Source organism: Lampetra fluviatilis, chromosome 12 (assembly GCF_964198595.1).
Source record: "Lampetra fluviatilis chromosome 12, kcLamFluv1.1, whole genome shotgun sequence".
NCBI lineage: Eukaryota > Metazoa > Chordata > Hyperoartia > Petromyzontiformes > Petromyzontidae > Lampetra > Lampetra fluviatilis.
In genome coordinates, this window is record NC_136286.1 from 12,818,027 (window position 1) to 12,834,929 (window position 16,903).

At 41.1% G+C, this 16,903-nt stretch overlaps 1 protein-coding gene across 9 annotated transcripts in view; it reads right to left on the minus strand.

Moving 5' to 3' along the window:
• Positions 1 to 7,081: 7,081 nt before the first annotated feature.
• Positions 7,082 to 16,903, minus strand: part of KCNIP2 (potassium voltage-gated channel interacting protein 2) — a 362,371-nt gene continuing 352,549 nt past the window's right edge. For 3 of the 9 annotated variants that reach the window (XM_078861687.1, XM_078861690.1, XM_078861684.1), the window contains exons 5-8: positions 16,343 to 16,450; positions 14,923 to 15,027; positions 13,220 to 13,303; positions 7,082 to 12,700 (exon numbers count right to left, since the gene is read on the minus strand). In XM_078861687.1, the coding sequence (XP_078717813.1) occupies positions 12,653 to 12,700; positions 13,220 to 13,303; positions 14,923 to 15,027; positions 16,343 to 16,450 (345 nt within the window). In that variant the 3' untranslated portion in view covers positions 7,082 to 12,652. The remainder of the gene's footprint in view (positions 12,701 to 13,219; positions 13,304 to 14,922; positions 15,028 to 16,342; positions 16,451 to 16,903) is intronic. The other 6 variants (XM_078861683.1, XM_078861688.1, XM_078861685.1 and 3 more) reach the window with 3 other exon arrangements.

Below are 16,903 nucleotides of genomic sequence, written 5' to 3' on the forward strand. Positions count from 1 at the left end.
TTTCACTGACAGATATAGTCTGACAGTTGGGGACGATCTTGGTATGTGGTTTTACCCAATGCATTCATTTGTGAGTCATTTTAAAATGTGGTACGTTTTAACCGTTATACTGGCCTACTCTTTCGATTAGCGTCATGGTATCTTAATCGTCTACTGTTAAGCAGACGCCACATATTGTGTGTCAATAGACCCACAGGAAATGTACAGGACGACATTACTCAGGGTGGCAAATAGGCTCGAACCAAGAACCTCCGCAAACCATTACCATTCGGCCGTATCATCGTCCTTATGTATGGGGCATCACAGTGGCGAAATGTTAACTACCTTGCCTGATATACACTAAGTCGTGGGTTCGATCCCGATCCCGACCCTTGCTGTATATTTGGAGTTTGCGTGTCTCTCTCCCTGTGGATTTTTTTGCATGTCCTCTGCTGTTTCCCTCCACATTTAGAAACGTACACTAAAGAGTATTTGGCTGCTAGAAATTTCCACGTGATAAGCCACTTCGTTGAGCGATCATTTGTGTCCAGGCCGCTTCTGAAAAAGAGCCACATAGCTCAGCGGGGCGTTACCTGATACGTTCTAAATAGTTTTTGATATTGGGAACATGAGACGTATTCATCGTAGAACAGCTTTCCACATTTCCAGCCCAGAGCGTTGGCAGCTGTGCAGTGAGACCACGCAATCACAATTACAGTCATGAAGTGAGGCAGGCAAGCCGATAGATTGGCAAGGCCAATATTGCAATCCAAAAAATCTATCATGAGAAATCTACTGTATGCATGCGTTGTATTCTTTAGTACAAGTTATTATTTATCGATTTAAAAAAAAATGGACGTTTAAGTTCACGTTAAATAGTACACCATCGCTACTTGCAACTTTGTTTCAGTCTTCAAATTAAACACCTCATGTTACGCAATGCAACATGTTTTTTTGGCGAGGCGCTTGAACAATCCTGAGCGTCAAAGAAGGCGGCCGATGTCAAAGTGTGAAACATTCGAGCGTGGGCGGGAGGGCCAACAGCCCCTCTCGGCCCTCACTGGGAAACCACAGGAGGATCTAGCCCAGGGGACGGTCACCAAAATTAACGAGAAGAGGCATCTTTTAAAAGTTTGATTTAAAAAAAAACTAAGAGCCGCAATGCATGTGAAATAATACGAGACGGCGGCCCTTAATGCATAACGGCACGAAGCGGCCAAGCTCTCGTACGCATGGAAACAATATTGCCCACGGTGAACTTCGTGGTCCTGGGGTAAGATCACGAAGTTCTTATCGAAGGCCCTCTTCATATACCACCGCCTTTGTTCATCACGCTGGCACGGAATCGTTTGAAGATCGACTGCTGGTGGCCAAGGCTCGACGTCGCCCATGTCTCGCCGGTACGAGAGGACTTCATCCTCAGCAGCACGTCCAAGGCGTTCACTGATCAAAGTCTCCCGTGTGCCCTCCGTTGCTTTGCAGAGCGGAGCGCGACTGAGAGCATTTTCCCTTCCCGGAGCGTGACGGATCCTAATTTCGTAGTCGAGGTGCATATGTGGCCATCTGCTCCTCTCCGCAGTGACATTCCAGCAATGCCTGATGCGCTGGCGTCAATTGAGCATGTTTCGTGTACGCCTTGGGCCAGTTTTTTTTTCATAGGGGGGCCACTTTCGCCGAGGACCGCCACATTCGCGCTGCACAGGGCGTCATCACTCGTTGTGTCGTGTCGGGGGGCCACTAAAGGTCACCAGGGGCCGCCAGTGACCCGCGGGCCTTGCAATGAAGGACACCGCCTTGGACTTGATGAGCTGCGTTGTACTTATAGATTTGAAGCTTTCGTGACTGCAAGGATTCATATTGAGGTTTTTTCGGTAAAGTCACGTAGGTAAACATAATAATTATAATAAAATAATAGTAATAAATAACCTGGATTTTGTTGTTGTATGAGTCTTTACCCATGATAACCGTAGCATTGCTCTTGTCGGGCGAGAGGATGACTGTATCATCTCTCTTTTTTTTAAATTCGCGAGTTCAGAGTGTTCGATTTTGCTAATGTTGCTAGTGGGTTTCTTAGCATTCTTGAGAATCGTGGCTATTTCAGCTCTTGCGTTGTACTGGGAGATGGGTGAAGGCGCATAACGTAGGTGCAGGAGCATAGAAGTACGGTGTATCAATGGCTTTTTACTGCACAGCCCGCAATGTAAGTCTGACCATCGTGCATACTTCTGTGTTAGAAGCTGTAGTGAGCAGTAGAGAGAAGTGCATCGAAATTCAGTTTGATGTTCCAGACAATCCCCTCTCTCGTTAATCTGTTCTAACGAGCGTGGTGAAGTATGGTCAAATAATCATCACAACTTGAACGCCATGGGCATACTCTCGTCCAACAGTGGATTAACGTACAGGCAGTACATGTGCATTGCATGGACATTGCATCGTTTAACTTCAGCTTTACACTCATGATACAAGCCTTTAATTCGCACGCAAGAATTTTGAAAATTAAGCCTTTGGGTTTTCGTAATGGATGTGAGACTGTATGGAGGACATAAAATACAAAATGAATTTGACTGAACAAATGAGACAAAGACAATCTTGAATTGGTGACTTACATTGTGACATTGCATTGCATGCTGGGGAGCAGGGGCGGGGGAGGCAATATCAATTGTTATATGGCTATTGTTGATATTTTTTATGTTTATATTGTTATATGGATATTGTTATATGGCTATTGTTATATGGCTATTGTTATATGGCTATTGTTATATGGCTATTGTTTATATTGTTATATGGATATTGCTTAGCTTCAGAAATGTGAACGCGGTACTATACCATCCAGCAGCACATCGGTGTATTTAGTGTTTAATATATAATTTAAAACGGTCTCTTAAAGAGCAGACATTTCAAACATGCCATAGCGACCCTACGTTCAAATGAAACAGGTACGCATGCCTTCGGTGCATATTATATTTAATCCACTGTGGAAAGAAGTTACATTTTCCATTGCTGATAATCTTTAGGTGCTAAAAATAACTTCCCACGGTCAAACTGTTAACCACACCGGCAGTGTGAGGACTGCGGCTCTGCTGAGACGATTGCCTGGTACAACACGTTTTTTTTACACTCAGTGGACAATGGCACTCACCATGACTTGTTAGCAATAATAATGAGCCACATTATGTAACCACAATTTATCATCCATAGTGGAGTGGAGCGGTGGACAGTTATTCACGCATTGGGCTATGGACGCGGTCACCTGAATTTCATTCCCGACCACAGCTAACATCAGTGTAGAATGGCATCTTGAACCGGACCTGCCTTCGCTTACGCGCACTGACCAGTGTGGTGAAGTATGGTCAAACACTCGCATGACCCGCACGGCATGGCCAGGCTTTTATCAATGGGTTGGCAACTGGCTTTAAATGCACCATTAATGTACCGACGAATGGTGAATTTCTCAATTGCATTCTGCAGGTATGTTATAATAATCATATTATAATTTGTTGTCAATCATTTTAAACATACATTATTGTAATGGTAACACTATTAGATGTAACTCATAGCACAAACATTCGTGAAAGTATATATATATTTTCAGATTTTACAAAGAGCGTGTGACAGTAGCTGGTACTGCATTCACCTAATAAAGATATTTTTGAATCATAAATGGGGAGCATTTTTTTCCTTCCCCACACAATGTCTGGTTGTGCACGGTAGGCTACGTACAGTGCGAAAAAAGTTCGACATACAATCATTGTTATTATTCAGGTTGCACGCTAACAAATGATACTACAGCAATGTAATTGCTTCTGATTACTCTGTCGGGACAAAACAAATGTGCAAAGCAAACAGGGATCTGTCAACAGAATGGAAACGTTCAGCTGATGCAGAAGGCTGTGGTTTCCTTGCACACTTTCGCAATTCACAAAACTGCCATTTTTAGACTTAACCAAAAGTGTTTTTTTAAATTAACCTTTCAAAGTTATTTTATTAATTTAGTTTTGGTTTCGCGAACACATGCGCGTGTTTGACATCGCGTTAAGGTGCCGATATACAGGGTGCATTCACAACCCACTGAAAGCATTGCTCACGACGACACCTTAGAAGTTGCTTCACTCCGCTCTTCTGTTTGAAAATTCGCAACGCATTATTCACCGATTCTGCATTTTGAAATAGAATGCTTAGTCCTGTATTTTACATTTCATCTCAAGGATACATGCATTATGGCAATATTGCATGTACGCAATAATGCCTATGAAGTGCAATAACCTTTTCGGTAATTTGTAAAATGAAAAAAAAAATTCATATAAACATACACTGGACAATAATTGCAAATGTCCCCTCAAGTATGCGTTAGCAGTACAGGATTTAACTACTTAGCGATTGTGTGGTTAAAGCCAATTAAAGTGTAATAACTTCGAGGATAATTTGTTTGAAAGCATGTGCTTAACTTTGGCATTAATTACTTAAACATGTATTATTTATATAATCTGCAAAGGTGTAATTTTAACAAGACTCTTTATCACATTGTTCTAACGTATGTCTCCATATACATAGTACACTACTGCCTTATCCATTAACTAGAAAAACAATATGCACATCAATTGCATAAGCGCTGGTGTGTTGCACAATTTCAAATGTTCAATTTGGTTTTATTTGAAATTACAGAGTACAGCTTTGTACAATCAACCAGGGCAAGAGCCGACTGGCACCTTAAAACCAGACGGGCTTCCCTTCAAGCCATCGCGCTCAATGTATCCACACAGTTCCACCAGATGGCAGTCTCAGCAAGGTGCGCCAACTAATGCCAATAGCGTGGCACCTGCCAGAGCAAAGCTTTTAAACAGTTTCAAATGCTAGCACATAGAAGGAGGCATTGGCGACACTATTATCCATGAGAGAGGTGTCGTTAAACCCGCCACCACCCAACGCAGCCAATTAGTAAGAAGGGTTTGTGACGAACTAAACGTGGCAATTCGTTGCGAGTGAATTGACAAAGGGCAGAACATTAGATATATTGTTTTTATCCTTGAGCATTTACAATCGATTTACTCTCAAGTTTAAGCACATTTTATAAAATCCGGGATGATTGTAAGCAATGCATTTCCTAAAACTAAACTATAAACAGTTTAGTTTTTATGTCATATATAAAAAAAGGTTTAGTTTTCTTTATTCAATGTCTGTGGTTCATTACCAATGGTTGTCAACATCACGTTGTCATCAGCATATATGAGATGATTAATATTTCCTTCATATCAAAAGAAAATTCATGCACAATTTTGCCAAACATTGAAAGATATATGTTGGATGGACGCAACTGTAAAAAAAAACACCTCCGACTAGTGCAGCTATTGAAAGTGAAGAAGGATTAACATTGTGAATACAGAGGCACATGAGAGCATGCTCAAGTGGTGTTAGAAAACTGAATTTAACCATGAAAATAAATGACCAACATGCCGAAAAAAATAATTATAAAGGTTTTTTGGGGTTAGATCGCGTTACTTATAAATGTATCGTAACCCTCCACCACCCGACACGGCCAATCAGTAAAAAAATTGTCACGTTGACAAAAGACAAATAGTTCACTACTTAGCCCAACCAGTGTGTTGAAGAGTGAATCCAACAACATTGATACCTTATTTTTTTTAAATTATTATCCGTGGAAATTATTGCTTAAGACACGGATCACAAACATGGCACATCGACGTTGAAAGCAGAAATGTGCCAATAAGAAAGGAGACGTTGAGAAACAGAGACGGGAAGAGGAAGACACGGATTAGGGAACATATGCACAAGTGAAGAAACCCACAGTGACTGTTGAGAACATTGGCTAAGGTAGGGGTGGCTCTCACTGCTCGAGTAGTCAGAATCTAGACTGCATTAAGAGGAATCCGATGAGCAATGAAGCTCTTTTCCACAGAGGTTCAGTATGGGGCACGGGGTCAGAACGTCACAACAATACAAAAACACGATTGGAGTGCAAAGTATCGTCGAGGTAAACAAATCACTTATAAAATATATACAAAATATATACAAAATATGTACAAACTAAAACTGTCCAGTATGGGCAGGGTTAGCAAATTACAACAACACAATGCTAAAAAGAAAACCCGACAAGAGTGAAAAATAGAGAAAAATATAAGCAAGTCACGAAGTCAAAATAAATCAATCTTGACTTAAAGCTTTCGTGACTGCAGGAATTCATATTCTTTGGGTCTTTCGGTAAAGTCACGTAGATAGGTTCAAATTAATAGAATAAACAAAAAACTACAACGTTTTGATCACAGCACATGCGATCGTCATCAGAAGGAAAAAAAAGGGAAACGCTGCTGAAGGCAGGCTGTTTTTAAAGGTTAAAACATTTAAAGCTTTAAACCTTAAAAACCTTTAAAAACAGCCTGCCTTAACTTAATAACAGCCTGCCTTAACTTCAAAGGTTTGACGATCGCTTGTGTTGTGATCGAAACGTCGTAGTTTTTATGTTTATTGTATGTGTTAATTTGAACCTATCTACGTGAATTTACCAAAAGGACTCAAATAATATGAAAAAAATAAAATAACTTACATTTATCAAGCTTGGGCCAAGGCAGCAAAAAAACAACATAAAACAGACCCAGAGCACACGAAGAGAACACCCACGCAGGAGTAGCCCCTCAGTAATCTTGGGAGTGGCAGGCAAAAGGGAAACGTGCCCGTGTCCAATGCGGAGATGGAGCGGATTAAACCAAAGACGCGTGTAGGATGCCCGGTGATGCATGGCCAGACGTAACAATCCCTTAACTTCAATTAAATCACTTTGATGCGACCATTTGTGTTTTTTGTTGTTGTTCCGTGCAAAAACCATTGGTGACCAGGATGAGGTCATCAATTCGCGACACTTGAGAGCCCTGTTCAGAGAATCTATTGTCGAGCGCCCTCCAGTGGAGGCTCATCCAACGGCATTGGGGTGAGAAAACTAAATGCAGGACTGCGCCTTTGACCTCTGTGTCACCTTCACATTCAACTACAACTACGCATGCTTGCATTGACGTGCAATATGTTGAAACAATTACGTCTGTTCAAGAATTGATTGAGGAAAGGAAGAATCGAGCGTGGACATTTTGTTGAAATAAACATAATTTATTGTAACTTTAATGTGACATCAATTGAGCGTTGGTGATAGAACCTTTTTACAAAATAGGTCATATTACAGCATACTATTATACACACACACACACTGCTTCATGAAGATAATATTTAGTTAGTATATTTTGTATGCAGGAATACTGTATGAAGCATAGTTGGTATTTGCGGTTTGAGCTGCAAAAGCAAAGTGGCCTTTGCAGGATAAATAGCAAAGCACTAGAAGTGACAAGGTGATCTGATAACACCTGGACATGTACCACCATTAAATATTGAAATGGACAACTTGTGAAGTGCCTACTCTTCTCTATGCAAATTAATTAATTGACACTAAATACTAGTAGCCACCACTTGCCAATAGCCTTAGACAGTAGTGGAACACAGGCCAGCTTCAAGAACATGTATTTTGTGAATGACACAACTTCTGACCAATAATGATGGGAATTTTTACTGCCATGCCATATTGTGGATTAATTAATTGTTCCCGTGGCCATCATCATCAACAAAAATCAAGTACTGTTAAATCTACATTTTATTTAAAATTAAGTAGAGTGCATTTCCTGGCAATTGTCATTGCAACATATTCAGGATTTCAATCACAGTTCACGGTACAAGGTTTTCTGTTTCAGGCCAGCATTGTTACGTGACCAGATTACCCAGTTGTATAAGACTCAAAGTCAACAGTCTTTCGCGTCCAAAATGTTGTGGGTTTACTCTCCAACACACAAGCGGTGTGCTGTACCAGTAACGAATTGGCACGTTCTGTTTACGTGACAACCCTTACTAATTGGTTGTGTCGGGTGGTGGCGGGTTTAATGACGCGATCCAACCCAACATAAACCTCTATTATGCATTTTGTATAATACTGCATATGCAAAATAATTGTGATTCATTTAACTGTAATTCATTTTGTATTGGCTCGGGAGGCCTAATAATTTCCCCGTATTAATCTCGAGTTATATTGATGAAGCATATAATAAATGCTAATTTCATACCGTATTGTGTTTGGATTGACTGCAGCACACAGCGGCGCTATAGTGATATCACAGTGTGTGTGTGTATACCGTCCAGTCAGCTTTACAGCACACGGTGCTTTGGTGTTTTACCTATAGATATAATTTGGCAATGCTAGGAGCTTTAAACATTATTTTCTATCAAGTAGACTGCGAACTAGGTCACTATTTAAAAAACATTTTTTATCAGTGCTCACGTGTGCTATCTCTTCATCGATCTAAATACGTTATAGTAATCATACACACTTGAAAATAACTGTTTTGTCCGTAATAGTAATGCATTGCAATAACTTCTGGGAGGGACTTCTTGAAACATGTTTATAAGAGTGCATGCGCCCAGACTAGACATTTCGCTTGTCATTACTACAACAGGTGGCATAACTTGAAGAGGTTCCAATTTATATGTGGCCGACAACAGAGAATGATGTGAAAAACACTTGAAATTAGTTGGGGTAATCAAATAATAGACTCTCATTAGCCGTATGAATACATCGGTACAACAGAAGTGCTACCTTGAGGTGCTGCCAATTTCTACTCTGGCCCAAGGACTATAAGTAGCAGTGGTCTCATGTTTGAAGAGTACAGCATCTTCAATCTGAGAAGTTACGTGCCGATTTTTCAAACAGTCCTGTATGATGAATTTCTGCCGAGCAATAGCAAATGTCAGGATAATTTTAAAGTATATCCACACACATCTGTATTACTGTATCTACTGAACCTGAATATCCAATGAACAATTGTGTTTTTTTTTATCAGACGTGCAATTTTCGATCATTCTCCATGATGTGGTGGTGCCAACTACGGAACTGATAATATAGCCCATACACAGCAACGAATGGCAGTATGACAGTTAAAACTATAGAGGAGACACCACAACAGTATGCGCATGTGATATGTAATCGCCAATTCTTTGTGGAGATCTGCATTGTGTCTATGTCCTATCGAGTGACAGCAGAAGCAGCGTTAGCATTTCATTGCTTCGAGTGCACAGTGATTAGCCAATGTCAGCCTCCCAATGCAAACACATTGGTATGTTTCTGTACTGCAAGAACCTTTATATGCATGCTATTAAACACTGCAATTACATTGGAGCACGGACCATTCAACTCCGGTCCTAGCCTTCTCGAAATTCATGAGATTCATTTGCACAAGTGTCTGTGACGTGTCAGTCACAACTTATAGGTATGATCGGCTGGGTTTGGTGATGAACTTTGATCAGCTACTGGCCCCCTGGTTGTTTTGGGTGGATCTTGGATGGTGTGAATGGGTCCCCATAAAGCAAAGAGTCGGTTGCAGTACAGCAAATAGGATGGTGATCAAAAGATGCAGAGTTTGATCAGTATCTCGTCATGTGTGGGCCCTTTACATGCACTCCTGCTTCCTTCCATACACAAAGACACTCTAAAAGAGAAAATTGCCCAAACATCCAATAGCAGAACCATCCATGAGTGAGGCCCTCCTGGGGGAAAAAAATGTCTAGATTTGTGTATTGTACTTTACATTTAACGTGTATTTGAAAAAAAGAGGATTTTGATAATGTAAAAACATATGCACCGACGATGAATGAGGAATACAGTTTGATGTAAAAGAAACCCAAACACTTCCTCACAGGAAGGATATGGCGACACGTTCCTGTGCGACACGGCAAACCGAGACTTGTTTGCAGTGTCAGGTTTCACACACGGGCTCCTTGATAACGAGACAGCCGCTTTAAAACAGGGAGGGCTAGCAAGCACAGTATGTGCGTGCGTTCAGCGATCTGGGTCGATCTTACTCGTCGGTGCGACCTGCGTTATTGCAAGGGGCCCCGTGGCTCCCTGATTCTCAGAGCAACTTCAACACAAATCAAAAGTGGCCGGTGGATATCCAGCAGTAGTCGTCATCACTTCAGGCTTCGAACATCTTTGGACCTCTGCCACTGCTGGAGGGGATTTATTTTTGCCGTACATAATTCGGATTTATTTTTGTAGTACTGGCTCTTGAAGGATGTGGCCACCATGCCTCTTGAAGTCTGTGGCCTGCATGCGAAATGTGTACAATCTATCCTGCAATGGCAGGCGAGTGTGTCTCAGCAGTTATTCCATTGTAGTAAACAAGGGATACAATTGCAGGTGAAATTTGTTTTCAATAAAAATTTTACAGAGCACTGAGCTCTCATAAGTGAAAGCTCTTAATAGCTATGCACACAAAAGAATGTATCATCACAATACCGTACACATCATTGACATTCTGGGGTTTTTGGTAAGCTTACCAATCAATTCCAATTCTTAGCCCAAAACAAGGGCAGGACAGTTCCAAAAACACAGGACCCTATGAATGAATCACCACTGACCTATGTCCAATGAATGTGAAACATGCTTACTACCCACTGCTGCGCGACATCCCCACTCACAAACCGTTCAGCTCCCTACACTCACACGCTGTTGGGTAACATTCAATTGCAGCCACAAATGTACTTTGTATCCATTTCAGTCGATATCATCAGGGTTGAGGCCAAGGCCTATCTCTGCCCAATTTGAATCAATACATGATGGGATCGTACACGCTCGGAATGTGCGACACAACGGATGTTTGGGGCCTAATCATTTTACACTTCCTCAACTGCTCGTATCCCATTGCACAATGCTCCTGTAAGATTATACTGAATCGAAAACTGTTCTGCATCTGCACTTGCAGCTATGCCTCCAACTGTATTGACAGCCCGAATTTCCCATTCAATAGGTTAATTAGGGGAAAGGGATTAAATGTCATTTTGTAAATAGTTGTTTAGCCGCCGGGTAAATAAGTCAAAATTTGCAATCGGTTTTGGCTGCAATTTTCAGGATTAAGATTGTGGTTAACGCTTATTTGTAATACAGTATTTGAGTGTGCCTAAAATAAAGGACATTCATGGATTCATACGATGTTTGAATATCACCATCTAGTGGTCAATCTAGAGAATGCCCGATTTTGCCTGTATGCCAGCATTCAAGTACGTTGATGTGCTATTGTTGCCAATACATTTGGCAAAATGGACTTAAAAGAACACTTATGCAAAACAATTCTACACGAATTAGTCAGAATTATAGTAGCAGCATCAAGGCGAGCCAAGATGAGCCGTCAAACAGGGGATCTTTCTGCCATATCCTAATAAAAAAAAACCTCATCAAACAGTGAAGCATTGTTATTATTGTTCTAAGACTAAACGTGGGACTGTGAATGTGCTTATCTAGGTAGCACAATAACTATTACCAGCATGAGCACCAACATCTTTATATCTAAAGTCTGTTGCATTCTTTAAAACTATTTTGTCGGTGCTGTCCATCGTATTATCATGCTGTTGGTATGGATTGGACTATGTTATCATGCTCATTGGTGGATACAATGAATGTGACTGCCATCACCATTAATGCTGTTCTGAGACCAATATAGCTCGATTGATATACAAAAATATGGGGAAATGACCATCGTCAATTATCTTCCTGTAACTAATGTACACTTTGCATTTCAAATGTTTTACGTTAATCGAGCCTGTGTGTTTGCAACACCTTGTGTGGTGTTCAACGCTAACATAACACAGTTAAAATTATCTGAACACAAATCATTATTAAAACATAATAAATCAAATAATGAAGTTACAATGGAAGTCCTTATTTTCACCAGACCACATATTCCGTTGTTTTGCTTTCATGAAAACATTTGATACTTAAAAAAATATTTAAGACTTTACATTTTTCGACCGTGTTATTTTCAGTGTAAATTACATGTTGGAACTGCAGGTTACATGATGCAGTATATTAACTATACATGATATTTTCTCCTTACAAACCCTCGTCATAACTGGCAGTGACTTGGTGGACATGGTTACACTCGGTTAAGAGAAGGAAATACAGCGGTGGGGAAGAATTTTCATTGTAAGTAGAATAAACGATTGATAACTCACATTGCATTGTATAATAAAAAAAAACGTTAAACAATTAAAAAAGTTAAATTATACAAATGTTCTCGGCTAAATGCATCAGTGGTAAAATACCGTGGCTGGACAATTGGCCAGATTGCCTTAAAATAAGCTGTACGGCAATGTCCATGCAAAGAAACGCCACGAAATCTCTATTGCCAGACACACGACGAACAAAAGAGAAAGGTACAAAGAGACTTTACAGACATTCCATCGCCTCCAAAATGGTCCCACTGTTTGAGCACAAATCAAACTTTATTTTCTTCATGTTCGACGACGAATCGAACCGTTTAAGCAGGCTGCTGTGCATGTCTATTCCTGCCAATCAAGCTTCCGGAACCGGTCTTAACTTGGCCGGCATCAACGTTTAAAACCGTTAAAATCATTGATGGATGGTCGTTTTTTCTTCTTTTTTGCGTCATGTTTTTAACTTGGTATACGAAGTTGTTAAATCTAGTGAAAACACTGGAGTATAAAATAGTCACGGACAGAAGTTTCTCTTCCAAGTGTTTGTTTTCATGCAGGTTTTTTTTCCCCCTCCTCCTCTAAATGTTTTACTTCTCAGCAAAAAAAGTAATTCTTGGGAGAATCCGTTCAGCACGCAGGGTTATATTATGTGCTCAAAAAGATGCATGGACTGCATGATGCTGTCATCCTGAAGAGAAACAACGCAGAAGCACTCGTTAACAGCAGAATTGAGCCTGAATACTGCTTTGCCAGGTAACCACTGTGGAAATAAAATAGGTGCAAGCAACATCGTCGTCGGCAGCAACAGCAGAGGGCAGTGTAGCATAATCGAGTGTTGTTCTGTGCTCCTCCGCTTTCCACCTTCACCAACCCGCAGTAATCGGGTGAAGTATGGTCCAATAACCCTCATGGCCTCGTTCAGCAGTGGATTGACAAAAGGGCTGTGCGCATCATGACGGACGGTGCATCGCGGGAAATGGAAATGCGTGGAACAGAATTGGTCATTTTATATTTACAGATGGCAATCGAAACAGCCGCCACCCACCGTAGAAAGCGAAGATCGTAAAATGTGTCATTTGGCTCGACTTTTTTTTGAAATAGAGAACTTTACACGTTATTCTGAAGTCTCTTCCACTTTTGTTTCAGTGGAATTTCTCACAAATCAAATGCGGTGATAAATATGTGACGCGTGGGTAACGTCTCTCACCGTTTTACAAGTGTCCATGAACTCATCTATTGTAACAACTCCATCTTTGTTTTTGTCCATTTTCTGAAAAAGAAGATAGTGTATCTGATAGCAGAAAGAAAATCACAGTGATGTTGATTCAAAATCAACACCTATTGCATATGCTATTCATCATTTGGGTAAAATAAACACAAGACAATTAACGTAAAAAAAAACATACAGCAAAATATCTAAGACGCTGCACATAGTGGCAGACAGCGCTAGTGGAAGGGGTGATGATCTTGATTAAGATGTGGTGAAGAGGAGTAGAGATGTAAAAACATGGGGGCAGGTATTGATGGAGAGACAACGAGTCAGACAGACAACTAGCCAAAGACAGGAAACACGACATATGTTAAGCCTGAACCTGAAGAAGGGGAGATAATCAGTCACATCGATGAACAGGTGGAGAGAATTCCATTCTTAGGAAGCTATAAAGCAGAAGGAGTAGCCTCCCACAGTTTGAAAGTTGACGATAAGTTTCACTTAAGAGGCCTTTGTTGCTGGAGTGGATGTGTACAAAGAGGGAAACAGTGACAGTGATAGGAGGGAGGTTGGTGCAAGATTGTTTATGATCTTATAAACAGTGAGGGTGATCTTGTCGTCTTTTCTGGATGAAATTTGGAGCCTCTGGAGTGATTTGAGCATTCGCGATATGTGAGCCCATTTGCTGATGCAAGTCAGACAGTCTGGCGGTGGCATTTGAGATGATCTGGAGTTTTGCAGCGAGGGATTTAAGAAAGCCATGGAGGAGACGGGCGAGAAGTAACAAAGGCATCAATGAGGGTTCATAGCAGCAGACAGGGTACGGAAATTGCGAATGTGGGAAATTATGCACAGGGAGCCTTGTAGAGTTGACAGATGTCAGACGATAAAGCGAATTCTGGATCATCCGTGCCATCAAGGTTATGAAATTCTTAGCGAGATTATTGTTACATGTCATAACACTGAATACTCGGTGTTGGGTCGTGACCAGGCGGAGATTTCTTGTGCCAATTAAGAGGACATCGGTTAAGGAATGAAGTGCAATATTTATATGGAGAAAGTAGACATGATCCAGGTTGAAATGGAGTCAAGACAGCAGAGATGACAGAGTAATCAGGAAATAATTGTGATAGGCAGAGAAGCACATTTATACTGGGCATCGAGGTGGATGGAGTGTTGGACAGGATTAAACACATCAGTGAGGTCTATTAGACTGAGGATAGAGAGAGAACTACAGTTCAGAATCAGAATATTTATTTATACTGGAGGAATCCGATGAGCTGTCAAGCAATTTTCACAGATGTCTAGTCAAAACTAGTAAGCACGTTACAGCAACAAACAGAAAAAGTTCATTGGTTATCCACAATAGCGCAGTAGATGTGTGGGATGTCAGGATTCATGGATCTTTCTTTCGGATGGGATGGTAATAATGGTTGCCTTGAGGGCTAGAGGAACAGTACCAGAGGAACTGTAGGAATTCACAAATGCAGTAATGGAGTGGACTAGGATGGTCAAGTAGTGAACGATAAACATGTTAGGCATATGATTAAGGTTGGCATTGGACTTTTTGAAATCATGCCTACGAGTCACTCACTAAGTATTTGCTCAAAAAAAGTAACAAGTCAATTCATTTTTGCATGCGTCATAGGGACAATTTGAATTAAATGTTATAGCTCGAAGAGATTATTTTAAGCGCTCACCTGGAAGAACTTTTCAACGTGTTCTAGTGGTGCTTCATCTTTCACAGCAGGGTGCGTGTACTTCCCCATCATGTCGTAAATGGATCTCATGATGTCCAGCATTTCCTATAAAACAAGAACGAACAGTGAACGATGTGATGGCATTGTAAACATTCACGTGGGTGCCTCCTGCGCCAGGGTGTATGCGGCGGTCGTGGTCGAGCTAGCATTGTGCTGCACTGACGTCTTTGATTGGAAGCTTTCGTGACTGCAGGAATCCATACTCCTTGGTGCTTTCGGTAAAGTCACGTAGGTATAAAATAAAATAAATCACGACGTTTCGATTGCAACACAAGAAATCATCATCAGGTGGGAAAACCACGCAATATTTTTTTTTGCTGTGGTTTTCCCACCTGATGATGATTGCTTGTGTTGCAATCGAAACGTCGTGATTTATTTTATACCTACGTGACTTTACCGAAAGAACCAAAGAGTACTGACGTCCTTGTTGGAGAGTTTAGCCAAAGTAAAAGAAAAAAATTATTTGCTCCAAATAAAACAAGTTTTTCAATTGAGTCTGGACCCCCGTGTGAGCCATGCAACGTGGTGCATTAACATTATGAATGCGGGGTGAGAAGTGACCTCACGGTAGCTAGTCCACCGCGCTGTAAACCCGGCATCCTGAGTTCGATTCCAGGCTGCAGCGAACATGAGTAGCGAGTGATATCTGAACTGGATCAGCAGACCCTCCATCCACCAACCCCAACTGACCAGCGTGGTGAAGTACGGTCAACCCCCATGGCCGATGCGCTGATATGGGGTGCCGCTAATCTCGGATACTATTTTGTGCCCTTATCTGTGCATTTTCTTAATGTTATCCATGGACATTGGAAAATTGGACAATAAGGGATGGATGAAGATGAGTTTCACTGTACGTAACAACACAAAAAAACATATGAACTAAATTTGGATGAAGAACCTTTAAAAGGATGAATATTAACATTTTGGTGTTCTTGCAATTCTATTTTTTTTTACTTTACCAGGTAAGGCCCACTGACCTATATAGCTCTTTTTTGAGAAACGACCTGGCCACAAATGATAGCTTAACGAAGTGGCTTATCATCTGGAAATGTAAAGCAGCCAATTAATCTAAATGCACGTTTAAAAAATTTGGGAAAAACCGGAGGAACCAAAAAAAAATACACGTGACGATGGGGAGAACGCACAAACTCCATATATACAGGCGTCAGTGTTGGGATCGAACCTACAACCTGTCTACCAGGCGAGGTAGTTAACATCTCGCCACCGTGACAACATTCCAACGGCATACTCGTGGAAACTCTATAAAATGTTCTTCCTCTGCACCTCCGATTAGCACGGTTGGCTATGTACAGTGCGAAAGAAGTTCAACATACATACAAAGGGGAACGTGTTTCCTAACCTCCTTGGTGATGTAGCCATCCTTGTTGATGTCGTAGAGGTTGAAGGCCCAGTAGAGCTTCTCATTGATGGTGCCTCTCAGCAGCACGGACAGGCCCATCACAAAGTCCTGGACAACAACACTCGAGGAATTAGAAAGCCAAGGAAACTCAAACCTCAACCTCTATCTAAATACAGCTGTTTACAAAGTGAAGCGTGCGTCAGTATTGTGACGGCTCCAATTATCCCCGCTCCACAAAAATAAATGACTGCATAAAAAAAAAAATATATGCTGCATTTAAAGATGGTGCATTTGTCTATCAATCAGTGTGATTCGGGTAACGGTAAAATACTGGGTGAGCAGCAATAATAGGATTACAGATGTTGACTTCTCCACCTACACACCCCGTAGCTTTGATTTCAAAATAATTATACACTACAATGTTTCCCACTCGAAATGAAGGGCGTGGGCAGTTGCTCCAAATCGAGGGCAAACACATTTATTGTGGTCATCTGTAAAATGCAACAGCACGTGTGTCAGACGCAGCAATCCTAAACCGAGTCGCCATTAACCACGTGACTG